Raw genomic sequence first — 22,028 nt, forward strand, 5'->3', positions numbered from 1 at the left:
CATACAGCGGGTTCACAGGTCATGGGTTGCCAGGGAGAGAGCAAGATGGCGGCAGGGGGATGACATGGACACTGATGAGTCAGACACGTAATACTCTCACATAAGTGACATGTGCAGCAGGTCCGAGTGAAATAAGGACAACGATGGCGGTGTTGTATAGCGTCTTATGGCGGCTGCTGCTGTTCGTGCTTCACAGCAACAGAGCGCTTCTCTCCTGGCTGCGTGTGGCACTTCGGAGCTGCAATGGCCGGCTGTGGGAGCGTGCTGTGGCCGCGCTGCTCCTGCCCATGTCCCTAGTGGGCTTCCACGACCAGCGGAGGAAATGTAATCACAACCCCGAAGCGAATGGCACTCTGCTTGCCGGAAACTGTGCTCGCAGCCGGCGACACCGGTGGCTGACCGACGGCAGAGCTTTGGACAAGTTGCCGGTGCACATCGGCCTCTTGGTAGCCGAAGAAGAGCACAGCTACACGGACATTGGCAACATGGTGGTGTGGTGCATGGCGATTGGAATATCCTATGTCAGCATCTATGACAATCACGGTAAGGTAAAAACTCACGCTAACAACTTATCCCCAATGATATGTTACCTATCTAGTAAAACGTGCTATATATATGTATGTATATATGTATGTATGTATGTATGTATGTATGTATGTATGTATGTATGTATGTATGTATGTGTGTGTGTGTGTGTGCTGTAAAGCAGTGGTTCTCAAATGGGGTACTTGCCAAGGGGTACGTGAGATTTTTTTTTAATTTTCTATAAATAGCAACAAATTAAAATCCTTTATAAATATATTTATTAAATAATACTTCAAAAAAATATGAATGTAGGTTCATAAACTGTGAAAAGAAATGCAACATTGCAATATTCAGTGTTGACAGCTATATTTATTGTGGACATGTTCCATAAATATTGATGATAAAGATTTATTTTTTTGTGAAGAAATGTTTAGAATTAAGCTCATGAAACCAGATGGATCTCTATTACAATCTTCAAAGAGGGCACTTTAAGTTAATGATTACTTCTATGTGTAGAAAACTTTATTTATAATTGAACTAAGTTTTTAGTTAATTTGATCTTTTTTTCCAAATAGTTTAAAGGCCTACTGAAACCCACTACTACCCACCACGTAGTCTGATAGTTTATATATCAATGATGAAATATTAACATTGCAACACATGCCAATGCGGCCTTTTTAGTTTAGCATATTGCAATTTTAAATTTCCCGGAAGATTTTTCTTGAAAACGTCGCGTAATGATGACGTGTACGTGTGACGTCACGGACTGTTAGGAAGTATGAGCGCTGCACACACACACACACACACAGCTAAAAGTCGTCTGCTTTAATCGCATAATTACACAGTATTTTGGACATCTGTGTTGCTGAATCTTTTGCAATTTGTTCAATTAATATTGGAGAGGTCAAAGTAGAAAGATGGAGTTGGGAACCTTTAGCCACACAAACACACGGTGATTCCTTGTTTAAAATTCCCGAAGATGAAACTTTACCATGGATCACAGCGGTCAAGCGAACATGGATCCCGACCAAATGTCAACCAGCATGTTTTGGTGAGAAAATTGTGGTAAAAAGTCGCTTTTTACCGGAGATCAGCTGAGCTTGCGCCGTCCATACAGCTGCCGTCGACTTCCCTGAGACACTGGCGTTAAGACACTCGTGGACACACACCTCCGAATATCAGGTACTGTTAAACTCACTAAATAAATGGTAAATGGGTTGTACTTGTATAGCGCTTTTCTACCTTCAAGGTACTCAAAGCGCTTTGACACTACTTCCACATTTACCCATTCACACACACATTCACACACTGATGGAGGGAGCTGCCATGCAAGGTGCTAACCAGCACCCATCAGGAGCAAGGGTGAAGTGTCTTGCTCAGGACACAACGGACGTGACGAGGTTGGTACTAGGTGGGGATTGAACCAGGGACCTTTGGGTTGCGCACGGCCACTCTGCCAATGCGCCACGCCGTCCCTAAAACACTAGCAACACAATAGAAAGATATATGATTTTACAGAATGATCCTAGTTAATGTGTCTAAAAACATCTGAATCCGTCCCAATGCAATCGCGTTTTTTTTTTCTACTCCGTCGCTATCAAAATCCTCAAACACAAATCTTTCATCCTCGCTCAAATTAATGGTGAAATTGTCGTTTTCTCGGTCCGAATAGCTCTTTTTGTTGGAGGCTCCCATTAAAAACAATGTGAGGATGTGAGGAGCCCTCAACGGGTGACGCCATCCTCTGCGACTTCCGGTAAAGGCAGGGCTTTTCTGTTAGCGACCAAAATTTGCGAACTTTATCGTGGATGTTCTCAAATAAATCCTTTCAGCAAAAATATGGCAATATCGGGAAATTATCAAGTATGACACATAGAATGGACCTGCTATCCCCGTTTAAATAAGAAAATCTAATTTCAGTAGGCCTTTAAGAAAGACCACTACAAATGAGCAATATTTTGCACTGTTATACAATTTAATAAATCAGAAACTGATGACATAGTGCTGTATTTTACTTTTTATCTCTTTTTTTCAACCAAAAATGCTTTGCTCTATTTAGGGGGTACTTGAATTAAAAAAAAGTTCACGGGGCATATCCCTGAAAAAAGGTGGACAACCACTGCTGTAAAGAATGAGGTGTATAGATAGTGTACAGTTAATTTGTGTCCTGCTCAAAGTCTGTTCAAAGTAGCGCAAACATGTTTAAAGTTTTGATGGACATTATGGATGCCAACAAACAAGTGGCTTGAACCTGAGATGACCTCCACATTGATATCTTCACCACTATTTATATACACTAAATTGCCAAAAGTATATGGCCCCCTGCCTTGACTCACATATGAACATGAAGTACCATCCGTTTCTAACCCTTAGGGTTCAATATAATGTCGGTCCATCTTTTGCAGCTATTACAGCTCCAACACTTCTGGGAAGGCTGTCCACACGGTTGCGGACTGTGTTTATAGGAATTTTCAAACAGTCTTCCCTAAGCGCATTGGTGAGGTCACACTGATGTTGGTTGAGAAGGCCTGGCTCTCAGTCTCTGTTCTAATTTATCCCGAAGGTGTTCTGTCAGGTTGAGATTAGGGCTCTATGCAGGCCAGTCAAGTTCATCCACACCAGACTCTGTCATCCATGTCTTTCTGGACCTTGTATTGTGCACTGGTGCACAGTCATGTTGGAAGAGCAATCACTGTCAGTTTACGTGGCCTACCACTTCATGGCTGAGTTGCTGTTGTCCTTAAACTCTTCCATTTTCTTATGATGAAGTCGTGTTGACTTTGGAATATTTGGGCGCGAGGAAATTTCACACCTGGATTTATTGCACAACTGGCATCCTATGACAGTTCCATGCTGGAAATCACTGAGCTCCCGAGAGCGTCCCATTCTTTCACAAATGTTTGTAGAAACAGTCTTCATGCCTAATTGCTTGATTTTATACACCTGTAGCCTGGCCAAGTGGTTCGGACAACGGATTCGGATCATTTGAATGGGTGGCCAAATACTTTTGGCAATATAGTACTGTGTTTTTCAACCACTGTGGCTTGAAACACTAGTGTGCCGTGAGATACAGTCTGGTGTGCCGTGGGAGATTATGTAGTTTCACCTATTTGGGTTAAAAATATTTTTTGCAAACCAGTAATTGTAATCTGCACATAGTGTGCCGTTGAGTGTCGGTGCTGTAAAGTACAAAGTGAACAAAAACAGAATGCTGGGTGACAGCAAATACTTACAGTGTGTGAAGCAGAGACGACGTACGTCAAGTACATCCGTACATTACATTACAATCAACAATTTCCAAACAAAAAAAGATACCAATAACTTAAATATTCTTGATTGCTTAAAGAAAGCAGGTGCAGGGAATAGCGCTCAAAGGAAGACATGAAATGGCAACAGGAAAATACCAACAAAACAGGAAAAGTCACCAAAATAGGGGCGCAAGACAAGAACTAAATGTATGCGCACGGAAAAACACACAAAAACTCAAAATAAGTCACGGCGTGATGTAGAGCTGGGAGATGTATCATTGATATACACGATATAACGGGGTTTGTCTCTGTACGATATAGAAAATTACTATATCGTGATATTCGAGTATACGTTCTCACGCAGTTGCTTTTAGCTGCGGGCATTACATTACAGGCTCTTCTCGCTCTCGCTCTATCCTGTCTCTCCTTCTCACAGACAGCAAGCGCACCTTCTTACATACGTCACATACTGTCACGTCATACGTCACATACATATACGCCCTCGCGGAGCAGAGAGGTAGCAGACTGGGTAACGTTAGCTGTGATGCTAGCAGAGCCATGCGAGTGGTAATACGAGAGAAAGAAGGTGCAAATGAAGGAATAATTAATCCCCAAGAAAAACAGCAGGGGGTGCATCGTCTGGCGGTGGTTTGGCTTCAAGTGGGAATATGTCGAACAGACAACCGTAATTTGTCAAGTTTGGGCCAAAAGGGTTGCTACAAAAAGTAGCATTGCTGCTAATATGTAGCATCATTTGAAAAGTCACCTGCTAGAGAATGAAGAGTGATTACTGCGCATGTCAACATCTGCGTTCGGTTCCTCACGCCCACACCATCAAAATGCAGAGGTAAACATTTCCAGATCAACACTGTATGAAAAAAATTGTCAACAACAGAATTTAATAACGTCCGTAGTAACCTACCACATAGCGAAGGACGAACACTATTTGATTTCCCATTATGCAGCTTGTTTTTATTTGACACTTAAAATGTCTCTGACAATCTTGCACTTTCTGTTTTGGAAATGCCATGAACGTTTGTGCCATTGCTTAATAACTGTTTAATGAATACAGTTTTGGTCAAGTGACTTAGTTGTGATTTCCTTCTCTGCATGAAAGGGTAAATGAGCATACAGTATACTAATGCAGTATGAACAAGAATGTTTTAATGTAGATACAAAGAATCATCATACTGCTGTGATTATACGTATCAAGTGTTAATTCAAGGCCAAGGAAAAATATCGAGATATATATCGTGTATCGCGGTATGGCCTAAAAATATCGAGATATTAAAAAAAGGCCATATGGCCCAGCCCTAGTGTGATATGACAGGTCGTGATAGTACACCTACTTTGAGACAAGAGCTATAGTGTTGCATGGTTGGTTATGGTTTAAATTAATATCCGACAACTTTTTATTGTCTACTGAATTCATTTTTTAATGATTTCTGCTGGTGATGTGCCTATGGGTTTTTTTTCATTGAAAAAAATGCGCCGTGGTTCAAAAAAGGTTGAAAAACACTGATCTAGTGTATATGAATGGATCTTGTTTTATATTAACTAATTTGGAATAAGTAGCGTAAAGGTCCACCCAACAAAACCATATACCTTTTTGAGGCCAAATTGAGTATTGTCAGGTGACTGTGGACTAAGGTTCTATAAGTTAGTCTGACTCAACGCTCATGTTCCACCTTTGAGGAAGTAAAATGTCTCCATGAGGCTGTATAGTTTGGTCAAGCCTGTTTAGGGGAACTGCACTTCTTTTTTGGAATTCACAATTCTTATGTAAGACAAGCACACATGTTTTGCATTCTGACTAGTAAATACATGTGAGCAAAAGTCCCCTTACAATGGAGCCTATGGGAGTCACTCTATTCTGCCTATAAAGCGCTTAAAATGTTTTTTAGAAACACTGTAAGTATATATGTAATGTAGAAGGGCTGGGCGATATGGGCCAAAACTGATATCCCGGCATCTTTAGGCCAAGTGGCAATAAACGATATATATTGGTATCTTAAGCAAAATGTGCAATGTGCATAAGGTTGCTTACATGTTTTACGACTCTATAACCAGTGTTGAGAGTACTCATGTTACTTTTAGTTGCAAGTAGTAACGTTACATGTTTCTTATCCTTATTAAGTATTCAGTTAGCCATTACCATGTCAAAGCAGTTTTCATTCATTTTGTTTATTATTGTTAGGTCTATACCCTCACACTTGTGTACAGGGATGTATGAAGGTTCTACTCGCTCACTGCGTTCTATGGCTGTTCAGTTTAAAACTATTCTTCAGCCACCCAGCCGCTACAAAAAGTTAGTCTGCACGAGCTATAGAGAGAGACACTTTCAAGCTGAGAAATAGCTAAACATTTGACACACTGAGCGAGCAGCAGAGGGTAGCTATCGCGAGCTGCATAAACAGATGAGGTTAATGATAACGTCGATACAACGAGAGAGATATAGGTCCTCAAGCCAACTGGTGTATATTTAAATAAATCTGTACTTATTCACAAATAGCCAAATGCAGTCGCTGACCAAAGCATTGCATCACTCGGGAGTCTGCACTATGGCTGCAATATTCTTTTGAAAAGGTTGTTGTGTTGTGTTGTTTTCTGTCAGAAGCCTAGGTAAGCAAGGGCAGGGTTGAGCCAAAGGGAATGCCCTGTGCTTTGGCAGTCAGTCGCAGAGAAGAGCAAACAGCCGTAACAAAGGCACAGCAAAAGAGAGGGGTATTGTGGTATTGTCTCAAATATATATATCTCTTTTTAAAATATACTATAACAAGTACATTCATAATAACATGTAATATTTACATATTTTGCTCATTTTAAGCACACAGCGGTGCATTAATTTCACAAAGTATTCTAAGTAGTTTCTATTCTATTCTACTCCAACGCATCACAACGTTCACATTTTCCTTCAACAACATCCTGATTACCACTCACTGTAGACTTTCTTGAGAGCCAACAAACATAATTAAACATCACTTTCTGTACAATGTCTGTTCTCACTTGGATCTGTAGGACGTTGATGTATTTCCGTTATGATGAAGGATTACTCATAGTCTTTGCAAAGAAAGAAGTGGGGTGCAATCAAGTGTTTTTTCTGGTCTGTAATCGCCGTTTCCGCGTCTAAATTGGCTGTCAAAGTGTAAAATCTTCTTATTTTATGTCCACTTCATTTTACTATAAAGGTTGAGTTAAAGGCATACCGAAATGAGATTTTCTTATTTAAACGGGGACAGCAGGTCCGTTTTATGTCATACTTGATCAATTCGCGATAGTGCCATATTTTTGCTGAAAGGATTTAGTAGAGAACATCCACGATAAAGTTCGCAACTTTCGGTGCTAAGAGAAATGCCCTGCCTCTACCGGAAGTCGCAGACGATGACGTCACGTTTGATGGCTCCTCACATATTCACATTGTTTTTAATGGGAGCCTCCAACAAAAAGTGCTATTTGGACCGAGAAAACGACAATTTCCCCATTAATTTGAGCGAGGATGAATAGATTTGTGTTTGAGGATATTGATAGCGACGGACTAGAAAAATAAAAAAAAAGTAAAAAAAAAATAAAAAAATGCGATTGCATTGGGACGGATTCCGATGTTTTTAGACACATTTACTAGGTTAATTCTGGGAAATCCCTTATCTTTCCATTTTGTTGCTAGTGTTTTAGTGAGTTTAATATAACCTGATAGTCGGAAGCGTGTCTCCACGGGTGTCTTGACGCGCAGTGTCTCAGGGGAGTCAACGGCAGCTATGGACGGCACAAGCTCAGCTTTTCTCCGGTAAGAACTGACTTTTTAACCACAATTTTCTCACCGAAACCTGCTGGTTGACATTTGGTAGGATCCATGTTCGCTTGACCGCGCTCTGATCCATAGGAAAGTTTCACCTCCAGGTATTTTAAACAAGGAATCACCGTGTGTTTGTGTGGCTAGAGGCTAAAGCTTCCCAACTCCATCTTTCTACTGTGACTTCTCCAATATTAATTGAACAAATTGCAAAAGATTCAGCAACGCATATGTCCAAAAAACTGTATAATAATGCCGTTAAAGCAGACAACATTTAGCTGTGTGTGTGCGCAGCGCTTATACTTCCTAAATATCTGTGACGTCTTGCGTACACGTCATCATTACACGACATTTCGAGGACGAAACTCCCGGGAAATTTAAAATTGTAATTTAGTAAACTAAAAAGACCGTATTGGCATGTGTTGCAATGTTAATATTTCATCATTGATATATAAACTATCAGACTGCGAGGTGGGTAGTAGTGGGTTTCAGTAGACCTTTAAGTTTGTGTTTATTTCGAATATGGATGCATGCACGCACGCATACAATATGATACATCACAATTTCCAATTTCTTTATTTAACATGTTTGAAAAAGAGTAGGAAGAAGCACAGCTTATTTAATGCTACCGCTTTTCTCTGACATAGCAGTTGCTAAAACTTTTGTTCACTTCCTGTTCTCAATTTATTATTCAATTTAATTTATGTGTTGCTACACATTAAAATCAGCTTTGAATAATGACAAACAAGGAAACAACACCACAAAAGTTTGAAATACATTTCCTCCTCAAATATTTCTCAAAGTCACGCACGCTGTGTCAGTTTGAAGTCAATTACGCACTTTATTCGACTAGTCACAGCCACGTTTTATCAACACAGGCCAATATTAATCCACTCAAATAAGTGAATAATTGAGGTAATACCATAATCCATAAAGTTGCTTTGAAGCAATGTAGCATCCACTGACAGGTCTCTGGTTGCCGTCTGACGTCACTCCATTGTGCTGCGTTTGCGTGGCATTAAAACACACGTTTCTTAACTGTGTGTCAGTTCATTCTGTCTCTTGACTAAAAACTAGACGATCAAGCACATTACACGTAATCACTGAATCTTTGTATTTATATAGTACTCACTAAACACACACATACATTACATCAGTAGCCTTCAGCACTCAATATGGCTTCTGGTCCGTCACTCAAATATGTCTGTGTGCAGCATAAACACAGATAAAAACTCCTATTGTTACAAAATACACAGACAATTGATTGTGTTAATTTATTTGATAAATTTGAAATAATATATCATGTAAAAAGTCTGCTATGCAAATGCATGCCATACATAAATATTGCTTCAAGCTCAGTGTGATTGCAATGAATAGTAAGCAAGTGATAGATCTATGTGGTCTTTACAAGAAGATAACAAAACAACTGCATTTCACTTTGCACTGCACACAGAGTTGACTTGTTTGACTTAAAAAACAGTTACTGATAAAAGACTTCCCTGCTCAGAGATGTTACAGTACATCATGTTGGAAGTGTTCAACCACTTGTGCTAATATAAATGCTAATTAAAATGCATTTTTTTCACATTTTAATTTCCAGAAAATTACGTATTGTTCCGAATATCGATAAGAGTATCGTTTCGATAAAATCCCAACGGTATACATCCCTAATCAGCTTATTCCAAAAGAGCCATTCACGTATATCATTAAGGGACAAATATGAATAAGATGTACAGGGGAGCCCACCCCTCTTTTGCGAATAAGTGCTCTAATGGAACCACACATTTCTACAACGCTAATAAATGTATATTGCAAAGCTGCTATTGCATGTTTCATCGCTGGTTTCTCTGTTGTTGGTCTGCCAGGGATATTCCGGAAGGACAACTCGAGGCTGCTGGAGGTGATACTGAGACAACAAAAGGATCTGCTAGGTGTGGAAGGATCCAAATACAATGTAGAATTCCTCAGTGATTGTGCTGATGAACACCAAAATCACGGTAAGAACAGCACATACTCAATTCCACTCTGTGTTTATGATGGAACCGAGTTCAAGAGTCCCTTATTGCATCACATATTTAGAGTAAAGTTTAATCGATTGAGTCATGAAAAAGTCAACAGAGCTTTTAGAGGAGTTATTTTTCTTTTTGTTGTGGTACAAGTGGGGTGGATGTTTTTGGATGTAATTATATCATATACTGTACTTTATGTACATTTGCAAGGATGTGATTATTAGAGGATCGATAGTTAAATTGAATTCAATGAATTCCACACAGAGTGAAATATTTTGTAATCATCACAAATTCAGTATCATTCAAATGTTACAAATCAGACGGCTGGTTTATGACATCAACATTGATTAGATGGGTAAATTGGACATCCCAGTGTACATGTGTATGTTAATTGTGGGCCAATCGGATGAAGCTTGTCAAGCTTATCAAATGCTGATGAAAATTCTTTAAACGTTTACTGAAAATGTAATGTTGGGTTTTTCCTCTGTCTTTCAGTGTTGTCATGCAAGCCCACAGTGAAGGTCTTGTCTCCAGAAGATGGCAAGCAGAGTATTGTTCACGCAGCACAGCAACTCTGTCGCTCTGTAGAGAACAAAGAGAGAAGCTTCAAAGACATTAGTGTCGCCATGCTGGACACACTGCTAAGAGGTAACCTTTCATTAACCTCTAAATCATTCAAACTATTCTAACTTGATTTGTCAAAATCACCCTCATCCCCCTCCAAACCCTCCGACTAGCTTGACCTGGTCCTCTGATTTGGAAACAGTTACTTAAGGGGACTGTAATAATTATTTATTAGATTACATTCATCTTCAAAATACTACCCGTTTCTTCAAGTTCCATTTTCATTCTTGACGAAGGAAGCAAACAAGTTAAATACAGAGAAGGACAATTTAGAACAGTACAGTATGTTTTGATCAGTGTTGGTTGCTTCTGTTAACACTCAGGAACGCTTGGAAGTGAAATACTGTGCAAGGAAGAAACAAATGTCAGCGGCTTTGCTGCGTTTTTGCTTGCAAAACGCGTCTTTAACATCTTTGCATGTTTAGGTACTTGTGTGTTGAATGTGTTCATATCATAGTGCCGGATTGGTAAATATTGTGATTTTGTTTTGAAATACCACATACATGTTTCAGTGTGTGAATGTGGAAATAGTGTTAAAGCGCTTTGAGTACCTTGAAGCACTATACAAGTATAATCCATTTACCATTTACCAAAAGAGGCTTAAATCTTCTTGCAAAAAGCAGATATGAGCAAAAAATCTAACTATGCCATGGAATAGATCCCTATACCTCATCAAAAACAGATTTGTCTAGTGATATCAAGGATTATCCGTTGGTCGCATTTTGAGACATATGAAACTATTGTGCTTTAGATGTCATTCTACACAACAAAACAGATAGAAACTTGGAAAAGCAGTGATGTCTACAACTTGTATGTGCCAAGGGTCAAGGAAATTGGTATCAAGACTCTCACGGATAGATATACATTGTTTTTGCTAGAGTAAGGTTACACTTCATGTAACTGATGTTTGTTGCTGTTGCACGCGCCGTTTACAAGTAGCATGTTTTTTCCTGTCTTTATCAAAATATAACTATAGATGCCAACATTGTGTATGTACTGAAAGTTTCATTTATGTTTGTTGCCTTTTAGGTTTTGCTCACATTTGTTTTCTTTTAGACTCGCCGAGTTGGTGCTTTTCGAAACACTGGTAGCAAACATGTACAGTGGGGCAAAAAAGTATTTAGTCAGCCACCGATTTTGCAAGTTCTCCCACTTAAAATGATTACAGAGGTCTGTAATTTTCATCATAGGTACACTTAACTGTGAGAGACAAAATGTGGGAAAAAAATTCCAGGAATTCACTATGTAGGAATTTTAAATAATTTATTTGTAAATTATGGTGGAAAATAAGTATTTGGTCAACAACAAAAATTCAACTCAATACTTTGTAAAATAACCTTTGTTGGCAATAACAGAGGTCAAACGATTACTATAGGTCTTTACCAGGTTTGCACACACAGTAGCTGGTATTTTGGCCCATTCCTCTATGCAGATCTTCTCGAGAGCAGTGATGTTTTGGGGCTGTCGCCGAGCAACACAGACTTTCAACTGCCTCCACAGATTTTCTATGGGGTTGAGGTCTGGAGACTGGCTAGTAGTGTGTTACTGATGGTAACCTTTGTTACTTTGGTCCCAGCTCTCTGCAGGTCATTCACCAGGTCCCCCCGTGTGGTTCTGGGATTTTTGTTCACCTATCTCATGATCATTTTGACCCAACGGGATGAGATCTTGAGTGGAGCCCCAGATCGAGGGAGATTATCAGTGGTCTTGTATGTCTTCCATTTTCTGATAATTGCTCCCACAGTTGATTTTTTTCACACCAAGCTGCTTGCCTATTGTAGATTCACTCTTTCCAGTCTGGTGCAGGTCTACAATTCTTTTCCTGGTGTCTTCATCTTCTAAATGTCAGTGAAGTGGGTTTCTGGTCTTGCCGTCTCCTCCTGGGCTGAGGGATGATGCAGCTGTGTAGTTGGGTCAAAAGAGACATCAGAGACACTTTGCTGGGGTGCTATAGCTCGGTTGGTAGAGTGGCCGTGCCAGCAACCTCAGGGTTCCAGGTTCGATCCCCGCTTCTGCCAACCTAGTCACTGCCGTTGTGTCCCCGGGCAAGACACTTTACTCACCTTCTCCCAGTGCCACCCACACTGGTTTCAAAATTTAACTTAGATATTGGGCTACACAATGTAAAGCGCTTTGAGTCACAAGAGAAAAGCGCTATATAAATATAATTAACTTAACTAACTTCGACAGCTCTTTGGTCCTGGCCATAGTGGAGTTTGGAGTCTGACTGTTTGAGGCTGTGGACAGGTGTCTTTTATACAGATAACTAGTTCAAACAGGTTCCATTAATACAGGTAACGAGTGGAGAACAGAAGAGCTTCTTAAAGAAGAAGTTATAGGTCTGTGAGAGCCAGAGATCGTCCTTGTTTGAAGTTACCAAATACTTATTTTCCACCATAATTTACAAATAAATTCTTTAAAATTCCTACAATGTGAATTCCTGGATTTTTTTCCACATTCTGTCTCTCACAGTTGAAGTGTACCTATAGTGAAAATTACAGACCTTTGTCATCATTTTAAGTGGGAGAACTTGCACAATCGGTGGCTGACTAAATACTTTTTTGCCCCACTGTATTTAAGAAATACAAATTCTATCAAGATAATACCTAAATGGGAAATGATAAACCTTAAAACTAGGGATGTCCGATAATATCGGACTGCCGATATTATCAGCCGATAAATGCTTTAAAATGTCATATCGGAAATTATCTGTGTGAGTTTCAAAATTATCGGTATTGGTTTCGAAAAGAAAAATGTATGATTTTTTAAAACGCCGCTGTGCAGATGGACGTAGAGAGAAGTAAAGAGCACCACAAAACCTTAAAGGCACTGCCTTTGTGTGCCGGCCCAGTCACATAGTATATACAGCTTTTCACACACACAAGTGTATGCAAGCATACTTAATCAACAGCCATACTGGTCACACTGAGGGTGGCTGTATATACAACTTAAACACTGTTACAAATATGCACCACACTGTGAACCCACACCAAACAAGAATGAAAAACACATTTCGGGAGAACATCCGCACCGTAACGCAACAAATACCCAGTACTCCTTGCAGCACTAACTCTTCCGGGAAGCTACAATATACACTCCTGCTACCCCCTACCCCCCCACCTCAACCCCACCCACCTAAACCTCCTCATGCTCTCGCAGTGAGAGCATGTCCCAAATTCCAAGCTGCTTTTTTGAGGCATGTTAAAAAAAATAATGCACTTTGTGAAAGTCAAAGTATAGTATTTCCTATAGTTGTAGTGGGTATCTGGATTATCTCAGAGAGCATGTCCAAAATTCCAAGCTGCTGTTTTGAGGCATGTTAATAAAAATAATGCACTTTGTGAATGGAATAATAATTATGTCAGTGCCATGTTGGCATTTTTTTCCATAACTTGAGCTGATTTATTTTGGAAAACCTTGTTAGATTGTTTAATGCATCACAACAAAATTAGGCATAATAATGTGTTAATTCGACGACTGTATATATTGGTATCGGTTGATATCGGATTCGGTAATTAAGAGTTGGACAATATCAGAGTATTGGATATCGGCAAAAAAGCCATTATCGGACATCAGGGGACGGCGTGGCGAAGTTGGTAGAGTGGCTGTGCCAGCAATCTGAGGGTTACTGGTTCAATCCCCACCTTCTACCATCCTAGTCACGTCCGTTGTGTCCTTGGGCAAGACACTTCACCCTTGCTCCTGATGGGTCCTAGTGAGCGCCTTGCATGGCAGCTCCCACCGTCAGTGTGTGAATGGGCGAATGTGGAAATACTGTCAAAGCGCTTTGGGCTCCTTAAAAAGGGGTAGAAAAGCGCTATACAAGTACAACCCATTTACCATTTATTTACCATCTCTAGTTAAAACTAAATCAAACAAACCTTTAACGAAGTGATCACTGCAAACTCATGCATTCTTTGACTCTGCTCCCTTGGACTGGATTGTGTGCTGCTTTTTGCGTCATTTTGTAAAATCTTGCACTCTTCCTCCCTTCTTGATTACCTCTCGAACTCTAAAGAAATGTTGATTCTTTTTGCATTTTTCAACGATTCATACAGCCAAAAACAACATACGCAAAGTGCATTTTTTTTCTTCGAGAAAGGCTAAATGGTGCCCAGTACCCATTGAGAACATAGCAAGCTTGACCACCATGCACATCTAATGAGCGGGGATGTGAGCCGGACATGACGTCTGTAAAATCCAAGCAACAAACGCGAGGCTCAACAAATCTGTTTGGTGATCACTTTAGTCACTGAAATCCCGGTGAGGGCGGAGAAAATGAAATTAAAAACTCAACCCGGTTATTTATTGCTCTAATTAAAACCTTTACGTCAATTGGATTTTAATTAATCATGCAGCCCTACATTGTTTTACTTGTTACAGCATTTCGTGTAGCCACCCTGATGTTATGTATGAAATTAAGTTCTGTTTTTTATTTGTGTTTCAGAGGCAAATAATATTCCAGATCCTGAGCTGGTGGTCAAGTTTGGTCCAGTAGATAGCACTCTGGGTTTCCTCCCCTGGCACATCAGACTCACTGAATTCATGTAAGACACTACATCATCAAAGAACACACATCCATTTCTACCTCTACCGCTTGTCCCTTTCGGGGTCGCGGGGGGTGCTGGAGCCTATCTCAGCTGCACATGGGCGGAAGGCGGCGTACACCCTGGACAAGTCGCCACCTCATTTCAGGGCCAACACAGATAGACAACATTCACACTCACATTCACACTCTAGGGACCATTTAGTGTTGCCGATGAACCTATACACACAGCATACACAAAATACTGTAATTTGTGTTCACCTTGTCCAATATTTAATTTCATCATGAAACAATGTTTACAGATTTCAAGTCATTATAAAGTGCTTCTATGGCATATTTTTAATTTGTGTGTTTTCTTCTAAACAAAACATAGTCGTGTTTACCTCGCACAAGACACTAATTGGTGGCTCTCCAGTGTTAGCGACTTCCCAAACATGTCTTCATTCTGGGTTGTGTGGAAAGCGATGTTCAAGCTTTCCACAATTCTTGCGGGCGGATCAGCCCCATGCTCAACCACAAGAGATTATTACACGTCGAAAAACTAATACGGGAGCACAGCAAACACATAGCACCAGCTAAAAGTTAGTAGTAGTCATGGTTCCCTGAAGTCACGTGTGTTCCTTCTGACCAATCATTGAGGAAATTGCCTGAAACTAGGTTGGCCATACTCTATATACACAGCTCTGTGTGTGTGCTTTTTTTCTTGCCACCTGGTGATCAAAAGTTGTAAATTCACGCACTACAGTATAGTGCAGGGGTCGGCAACCGGAAAACGTTGAAAGAGCCATATTGGACCAGAAATACAAAAAACTATTTTGTGTGGAGCCGCAAAAAATTAAACGCCATATATACTGTAAGTCTTATAATGAAGGTCACACATGACGTAAGTGTCGACAACAGCTATAATAGCCTTCAATCAAAATTACTATGTGTTGCAGGCTGAAGCAAATCTTCGTTGACAGAAATGTTGAAATGTAATATTTATTCTACACATTTTTACAACATTAGAAATCATTAGTAAATCAGAGGCTACACAGAAGGTGAGATAACTACTGGAAATTGCTGGCTTTTAATGCCTAAAGGTATAGATGTGTGTGTGTGTCCAAGTTAAGACTGTCTTCTTTTAATAGATTTATTACAATCTTTAGCAAGCTAGATAATGTTTGCTATGGTCTGGAACAACATGGCACAAAATTATTGGAAATGCCTAAGACATGCAAAACTAAATTATATACAAAGTGGATAAAAGTATATGAAATTAAATGAGCTCAAATATACCTAGAAAATGAGGCATAAAGATGCAATATGTACATACAACTAGCCTAAATAGCATGTTGGCATTGATTAGCTTGCAGTCATGCACTGACCAAATACGCCTGATTAGCACTCCAACAAGTCAATAACATAAACAAAGCTCACCCTTGCGCATTCATGCACAGCATACAACTTTTGGTTGACAAAATGAAACAAAGGAGTGGAAGATGTTATATGTAAACAAACTGTTGCGTCACAGTCCACACTATGATGAGTTCAAAAACCACCGAAGTTAGTAGGACAAAATGATGTTCACGGAACACTTTCTCTCATCAGTGAAGCATACACACAATTGAGAAGGTTTGGGTCATGTTTGTCCTCAAACAAAAAACATACTAAAACAAAACAATTACTTTTCCCCCCATCTTTTTCCATTTTCAATACTTTTTTAAAAATGCTCCAGGTGGCCTCTAGGGTGGCACAGTTGCTGACCCCCGGTATAGTGTCATGACAGACAGACATAAACACGTGCATTGCCAAATGTAAGTCTGCCTCTGCAGTTACATTTGCTTTGCACATGAACAGATAGCAAGTTTTGGCAACTTGTTGCTAATTAAGTGTGTACTTGAAAGCTGCATTGTTAGTAGGGGTGTAACGGTACACAAACATTTCGGTTCGGTACGTACCTCGGTTCAGAGGTCACGGTTCGGTTAATTTTCGATACAGTAAGAAAACAACAAAATATACATTTTTTGATTATTTATTTAACAAATTTGCTAAATCTTCCACCAAAAATATTTTTGTTAGTGCAATATTTGATGTGAATTAATCGGAAATTATTCATAATAACATTAATTTTGATTCAATATTATGTTTTGAGCAATGACAGTTTGATGGAAAAAAACAGCTTTGTTTTATTAGTCAGCGTTGCAACTTTTTCTAAATTACATTTAGCCTTTAAGCTTTTTTATTTAACTTTTTTTATGTTTTTGTTTATTTTAATAGTATTTTTAGAATGTGCCGTGGGCCTTTAAAACATTAGCTGTGTGCCGCAAATGGCCTCCGGGGCACACTTTTGACACCCCTGCTATAGATAATAAAAAATTAAATCGGATAAATCAATGGGTAAAAGCAGAGTCTGGCGACGCATGCGCGTTTATCATAACTCTCTCGCTCTCTCCGTCTGACCTTCCTTCACGAATGTTGCTGCGTGCAGCACTTTTTTTGTTTTTGTTTTTAACCCCTTCTTAACCCTGAACGTACATTGAAAATACACGCAACCATAATTTAAAATGCCGGACATTCGAGGCATTTAAGAAACTCCACCTGGACAGCTCCGCAAAGAAGACATATCCTGTGAAAAGAGGAGGTATGGTCAGTCTATCATAGCCCAATCGTTGCAATTTACACAACGTGCGGCGCTACTTAATATGTCCGTGTCGTTCGGTACACCTCCGAACCGAACCGAAACCCCCGTACCGAAACGGTTCAATACAAATACATGTACCGTTACACCCCTAATACACCTCTATCATAGCCCAATCGTTGCTAGCTTGCCCTGTGTTGTTGTTTATTTGATTGATTGAAACTTTTATTAGTAGATTGCACAGTACAGTACATATTCCGTACAATTTACCACTAAATGGTAACACCCTAATACGTTTTTCAACTTGTTTAAGACGGGGTCCACATAAATCAATTAATGGTGCCTCGGTGTGCATTGTTTACACAACGTGCGGCGCTACTTAATATGTCCGTGTCGTTCGGTACACTTCCAAACCGAACCGAAACCCCCGTACCGAAACGGTTCAATACAAATACACGTACCGTTACACCCCTAATACAGGGGTGCCCACACTTTTTCTGCAGGCGAGCTACTTTTCAATTGACCAACTCGAGGGGATCTACCTCATTTATATATATCATTTATATTTATTTATTTATGAAAGAGACATTTTTGTAAACAAGTTAAATGTGTTTAATGATAATACAAGCGTGTGTAACACATATAGATGTCTTTCTTTCACGAAGACAAGAATATAAATTGGTGTATTACCTGATTCTGATGACTTGCATTGATTGGAATCAGACAGTAATGATGATAACACCCACATTTTCAAGTGGAGGAGAAAAAAAGTTGTCCTTTCTGTACAATACCACATGAAAGTGGTTGGTATTTGGCATCTAATTCATCCAGCTTCCATACACTTTACAAGAAAAACATTGGCGGCAATTTCCGTAGCTTGCTTGATTGACATTCACGGCACCCGAGGGTCTTGTGAGATGATGCTGGCTGCTGCCAGTTCATTATTATGCAAAAATGACAGAGAGGAAGGCGAGAAACACTTTTTATTTCAACAGACTTTCGCGCCGTCCCTTCCGTCAAAACTCTAAAGGCCGACTGCACATTTCCTATCTTCACAAAAAAAGCCCTGCTTCATGCTGCCTGCACTAACAAAATAAGAGTCTTGGAAAGCTGGCGTGCACAAGTGATGTGCACGCCAGCTTTCTGAGGGATCGCTTGTGCACGCCAGTTTTCTGAGACTCTGTATTTAGTTAGCGCAGGCAGCATGAAGCAGGGCTTTTATTGTGAAGATAGGAAATTTGCAGTCTGCCTTTAGAGTTTTGACGGAAGGTACGGCGCGAGAGTCTGTTGAAATAAAAAGTGTTTCTCGCCTTCCTCTCGGTCATTTTTAATAATAATGATCTTGCAGCAGCCAGCGTCATCTCACAAGACCCTCCGGTACCGTGAATGTCATTTAAGTGACGTCTTGGTGAAGATTGATGATCACTAATTTTTAGGTCTATTTTTTTTAAAAGCCTGGCTGGAGATCGACTGACACACCCCCCGCGGTCGACTGGTAGCTCGCGATCGACGTAATGGGCACCCCTACCCTAATATATATACATTAGGGGTGTAACGGTACACACAAATTTCGGTTCGGTATGTACCTCAATTTAGAGGTCACGGTTCAGTTCATTTTCCGTACAGTAAGAAAACAACAAAATATACATTTTTTGGTTATTTATTTACCAAATTTGTAGACAATGGCTTTATCCTTTTAACATTGGGAACAGTATAATAATTCTGCCCAAGTTAATCCACATCAAACTGCCTCAAGTTGTTGCTTTGATTAAATAAAATGACAAAACCTTTCTTCTACATATAAAAAGTGCAACATTAAACAGTTTCAAGTCAACTCATCATGCTTAATTTATTACAGCATTTGGGAAGCCAGTAGTTTACTTTTATTATGTAAATGTTATATTTTTGTCAACATGTGATAGCAGGGACCCTGCCATTCAAAACTAGGCTGCTACATTACTAATGATTAATGTAACTATAGCTGAAAAAAATAGTACAATAGCAATAAGAGGGACTATTCATCCCTGAACACCATGGCATTTTTATGTTCGTTCATGTGAAATAACACAGACAGGGCTTTGCTGCCCCTAACACGCACATGCACACACGCACATGCACAACCGCACGCACACACACAACCACACACATACTTAGCAAAATGAGCTAACGTTACGCTAAAAGCTAATTAGCCTTCACCTCAAGCCTGAACTGCGAGCGAGCTGAGCTGCAGTTTAAGTTTCTAGAAGGTCAACGGGCTCATAGTGATGCTAGTAGTAGTTGTGACAGGGAAGTGTTTTTTATAATTTGGGGAGAGTACGATGTCCGCTGCTAAACACATATCTGCTCCACGCTGAAGCACTGCTGATTGGCTGTTACATCGCTCTGAATACACACTGCTGATTGGCTTTATATATAACCAATCAGATGGTTGTGTGGGTGGGACAATGCTGGGTGTTCAGACAGAGGCAGAAAGCAGAGCAGCTTGTTAAGACTTAAGCTTACAAACTCGTTCGATACACCTCCGAACCGAACCGAAACCCCCATACCGAAACAATTCAATACAAATACACGTACCGTTACACCCCTGATTGTTATTGTACTTTGGTGTGTTGTAAGTACCTTGGTCTCTTTGTTTCAGCTCGCTGCCGTCACACAGAAACATCTCATATGAGGACTTACTGTGCGTCTTGCAGCGCTTCGGCCAATGTCAGCAGAGGCTGGGCCAGTGATGTGTCCTCACTAAAGACCAGTTGACACTCAGGACGTCACAGACGTCCCACACTGGAAGAGCCTCCAAGACAGTGAACAACACTGGAGTCGAAGCCAGATGGTTCACTTCCTGTCACCAGCTCATGTACTACAATGAAGGGACGTGCCGAGAGAAAAGAGGCCTCACTGACACGGCGATGAGAGGTCCGTCTGTCCTCTACCACCATCCCTACAACTGTTGCCATTCAATTTCCAGCTGCTGTTTTGTCACTTGATGCAGCACGGGGAGAAGAAAGCTGGCTTTGTGTCCCTGCTCTAATGCAAAATTCCAACGACGACATTGAAAAGATGACAGGAAGTGGACTCTGAGGGTCAGAATGATTGTAAATATGTCAATTTCTTTCTTCACATACTTTTTATTTAAGGTACCAGCTTGGCTGACCTTCCTTAATAAAGAAATGCACTATCTGTGCTCCATGTATGTATGTATGTGTGTGTTAATATTGAATTTGATGCCCACCTCAATTGCACTTTGAGAACAAATTGTAAAAAAAATAATGGATGGGTAATTCCAGGGGTCTCCACTAGGTAGCTGGTCTACAGAGTCTAGGCTTGTTTCAAGGAGAGTTCGGAATCTGTGAAAACGATGAATTTGAATTGCAACAAGGGTTTTTTCTAAATCCCTGGTACTGCTTCAATGATCCTGTGCTTGATTGGCCAGCAATCTCTCCGTAACCTATAGAGAATCTATGCGGTATGGTCAAGAGGAAAATGAGAAGCATCACACCATATAATGCTTATGTCTTGGAGGCTGCAAAGACCTTCCATTACATCTGAGCAGTAGTTACTGCCACACCACATTGATACAATAAAACAAGCAACCAAGTATTAAACACAAATGAACATGCTTCATCACAAGCCCGACATATTGTCTATAAATTACATTTTTTATTCATTTATGTAATCTCATTTTCTGTAACACTGAATTTTGGCTTTTCATGTGTATGGAAGGATTATCTAATCAAACTTGAATGAAGTAAAGGGTTGAAATATTTCACTAATGAATATGTGTGTGTGTGTATGTATATATATATATATATATATATATATATATATGCTGCAGTCCTGGGTTCAAATCCAGGCTCGGGATCTTTCTGTGTGGAGTTTGCATGTTCTCCCCGTGAATGCGTGGGTTCCCTCCGGGTACTCCGGCTTCCTCCCACCTCCAAAGACATGCACCTGGGGATAGGTTGATTGGCAACACTAAATTGGCCCTTGTGTGTGAATGTGAGCGTGAATGTTGTCTGTCTATCTGTGTTGGCCCTGCGATGAGGTGGCGACTTGTCCAGGGTGTACCCCGCCTTCCGCCCGATTGTAGCTGAGATAGGCGCCAGCGCCCCCCGTGACACCAAAAGGGAATAAGCGGTAGAAAATGGATGGATGGATATTGTGTGTGTGTGTATATATTGGCAACACTAAATTGGCCCTAGTGTGTGGAAGTGAGTGTGAATGTTGTCTATCTGTGTTGGCCCTGCAATGAGGTGGCGACTTGTCCAGGGTGTACATGCGTTCATCCCCAATGCAGCTGAGATAAGCTCCAGAACCCCCCGCGACCCCAAAAAAGGACAATCGGTAGAAAATGGATGGTTATATGTAGATCAGATGGCGCCCCCCTGCGGTACAGTGATAACATCCGTCCAGACATGTCCTGACTCTTCTCGTCGAGCTGGTTTATGCGACACTGATCGTGAGTTCGATGTGATACCGAGGATTCACAGCCGATATCGATAATTAATTTTAATTTTGCATTTTTTCAAGATCAAATGATATTGTAAATCTGCCTATAATTTGTTCACCGTAAATAACAATAAAGCTCGGTACAAATATTTTGGACCAATAAAAAAATATTTATGTCAATAGATAGATAGATAGACGGATAGATAGTAGTACTTCATTG

The 22,028-nt window shown here is 40.2% G+C and overlaps 1 protein-coding gene across 2 annotated transcripts; it reads left to right on the forward strand.

The window, feature by feature from the left end:
• Positions 1-20,552, forward strand: nus1 (NUS1 dehydrodolichyl diphosphate synthase subunit). Of its 2 annotated transcripts, XR_009806785.1 has the most exons (6): positions 1-543; positions 9,429-9,560; positions 10,068-10,220; positions 11,773-11,905; positions 14,644-14,743; positions 20,001-20,050. XR_009806785.1 is itself a non-coding variant. In XM_061900432.1 (5 exons), the coding sequence occupies exons 1-5, from the start codon at positions 144-146 to the stop codon at positions 20,089-20,091; spliced, it is 876 nt and encodes a 291-aa protein (XP_061756416.1). In that variant the 5' UTR covers positions 3-143; the 3' UTR covers positions 20,092-20,552. The 2 variants fall into 2 exon arrangements, 1 of the variants encoding a protein (XP_061756416.1); XM_061900432.1 differs by lacking the exon at positions 11,773-11,905 and having other exon boundaries at positions 3-543; positions 20,001-20,552.
• Positions 20,553-22,028: the final 1,476 nt, after the last annotated feature.

This window comes from Nerophis ophidion, linkage group LG05 (assembly GCF_033978795.1).
Source record: "Nerophis ophidion isolate RoL-2023_Sa linkage group LG05, RoL_Noph_v1.0, whole genome shotgun sequence".
Lineage (NCBI taxonomy): Eukaryota > Metazoa > Chordata > Actinopteri > Syngnathiformes > Syngnathidae > Nerophis > Nerophis ophidion.

Coding starts and splice junctions, on each gene's coding strand:
- nus1 (XM_061900432.1), top strand. CDS start 144: ATGGCGGTGTTGTATAGCGTCTTATGGCGGCTGCTGCTGTTCGTGCTT. Junction 544..9,428: donor CAGCATCTATGACAATCACG/GTAAGGTAAAAA, acceptor TTGGTCTGCCAG/GGATATTCCGGAAGGACAAC. Junction 10,221..14,643: donor GCTGGACACACTGCTAAGAG/GTAACCTTTCAT, acceptor TTTGTGTTTCAG/AGGCAAATAATATTCCAGAT.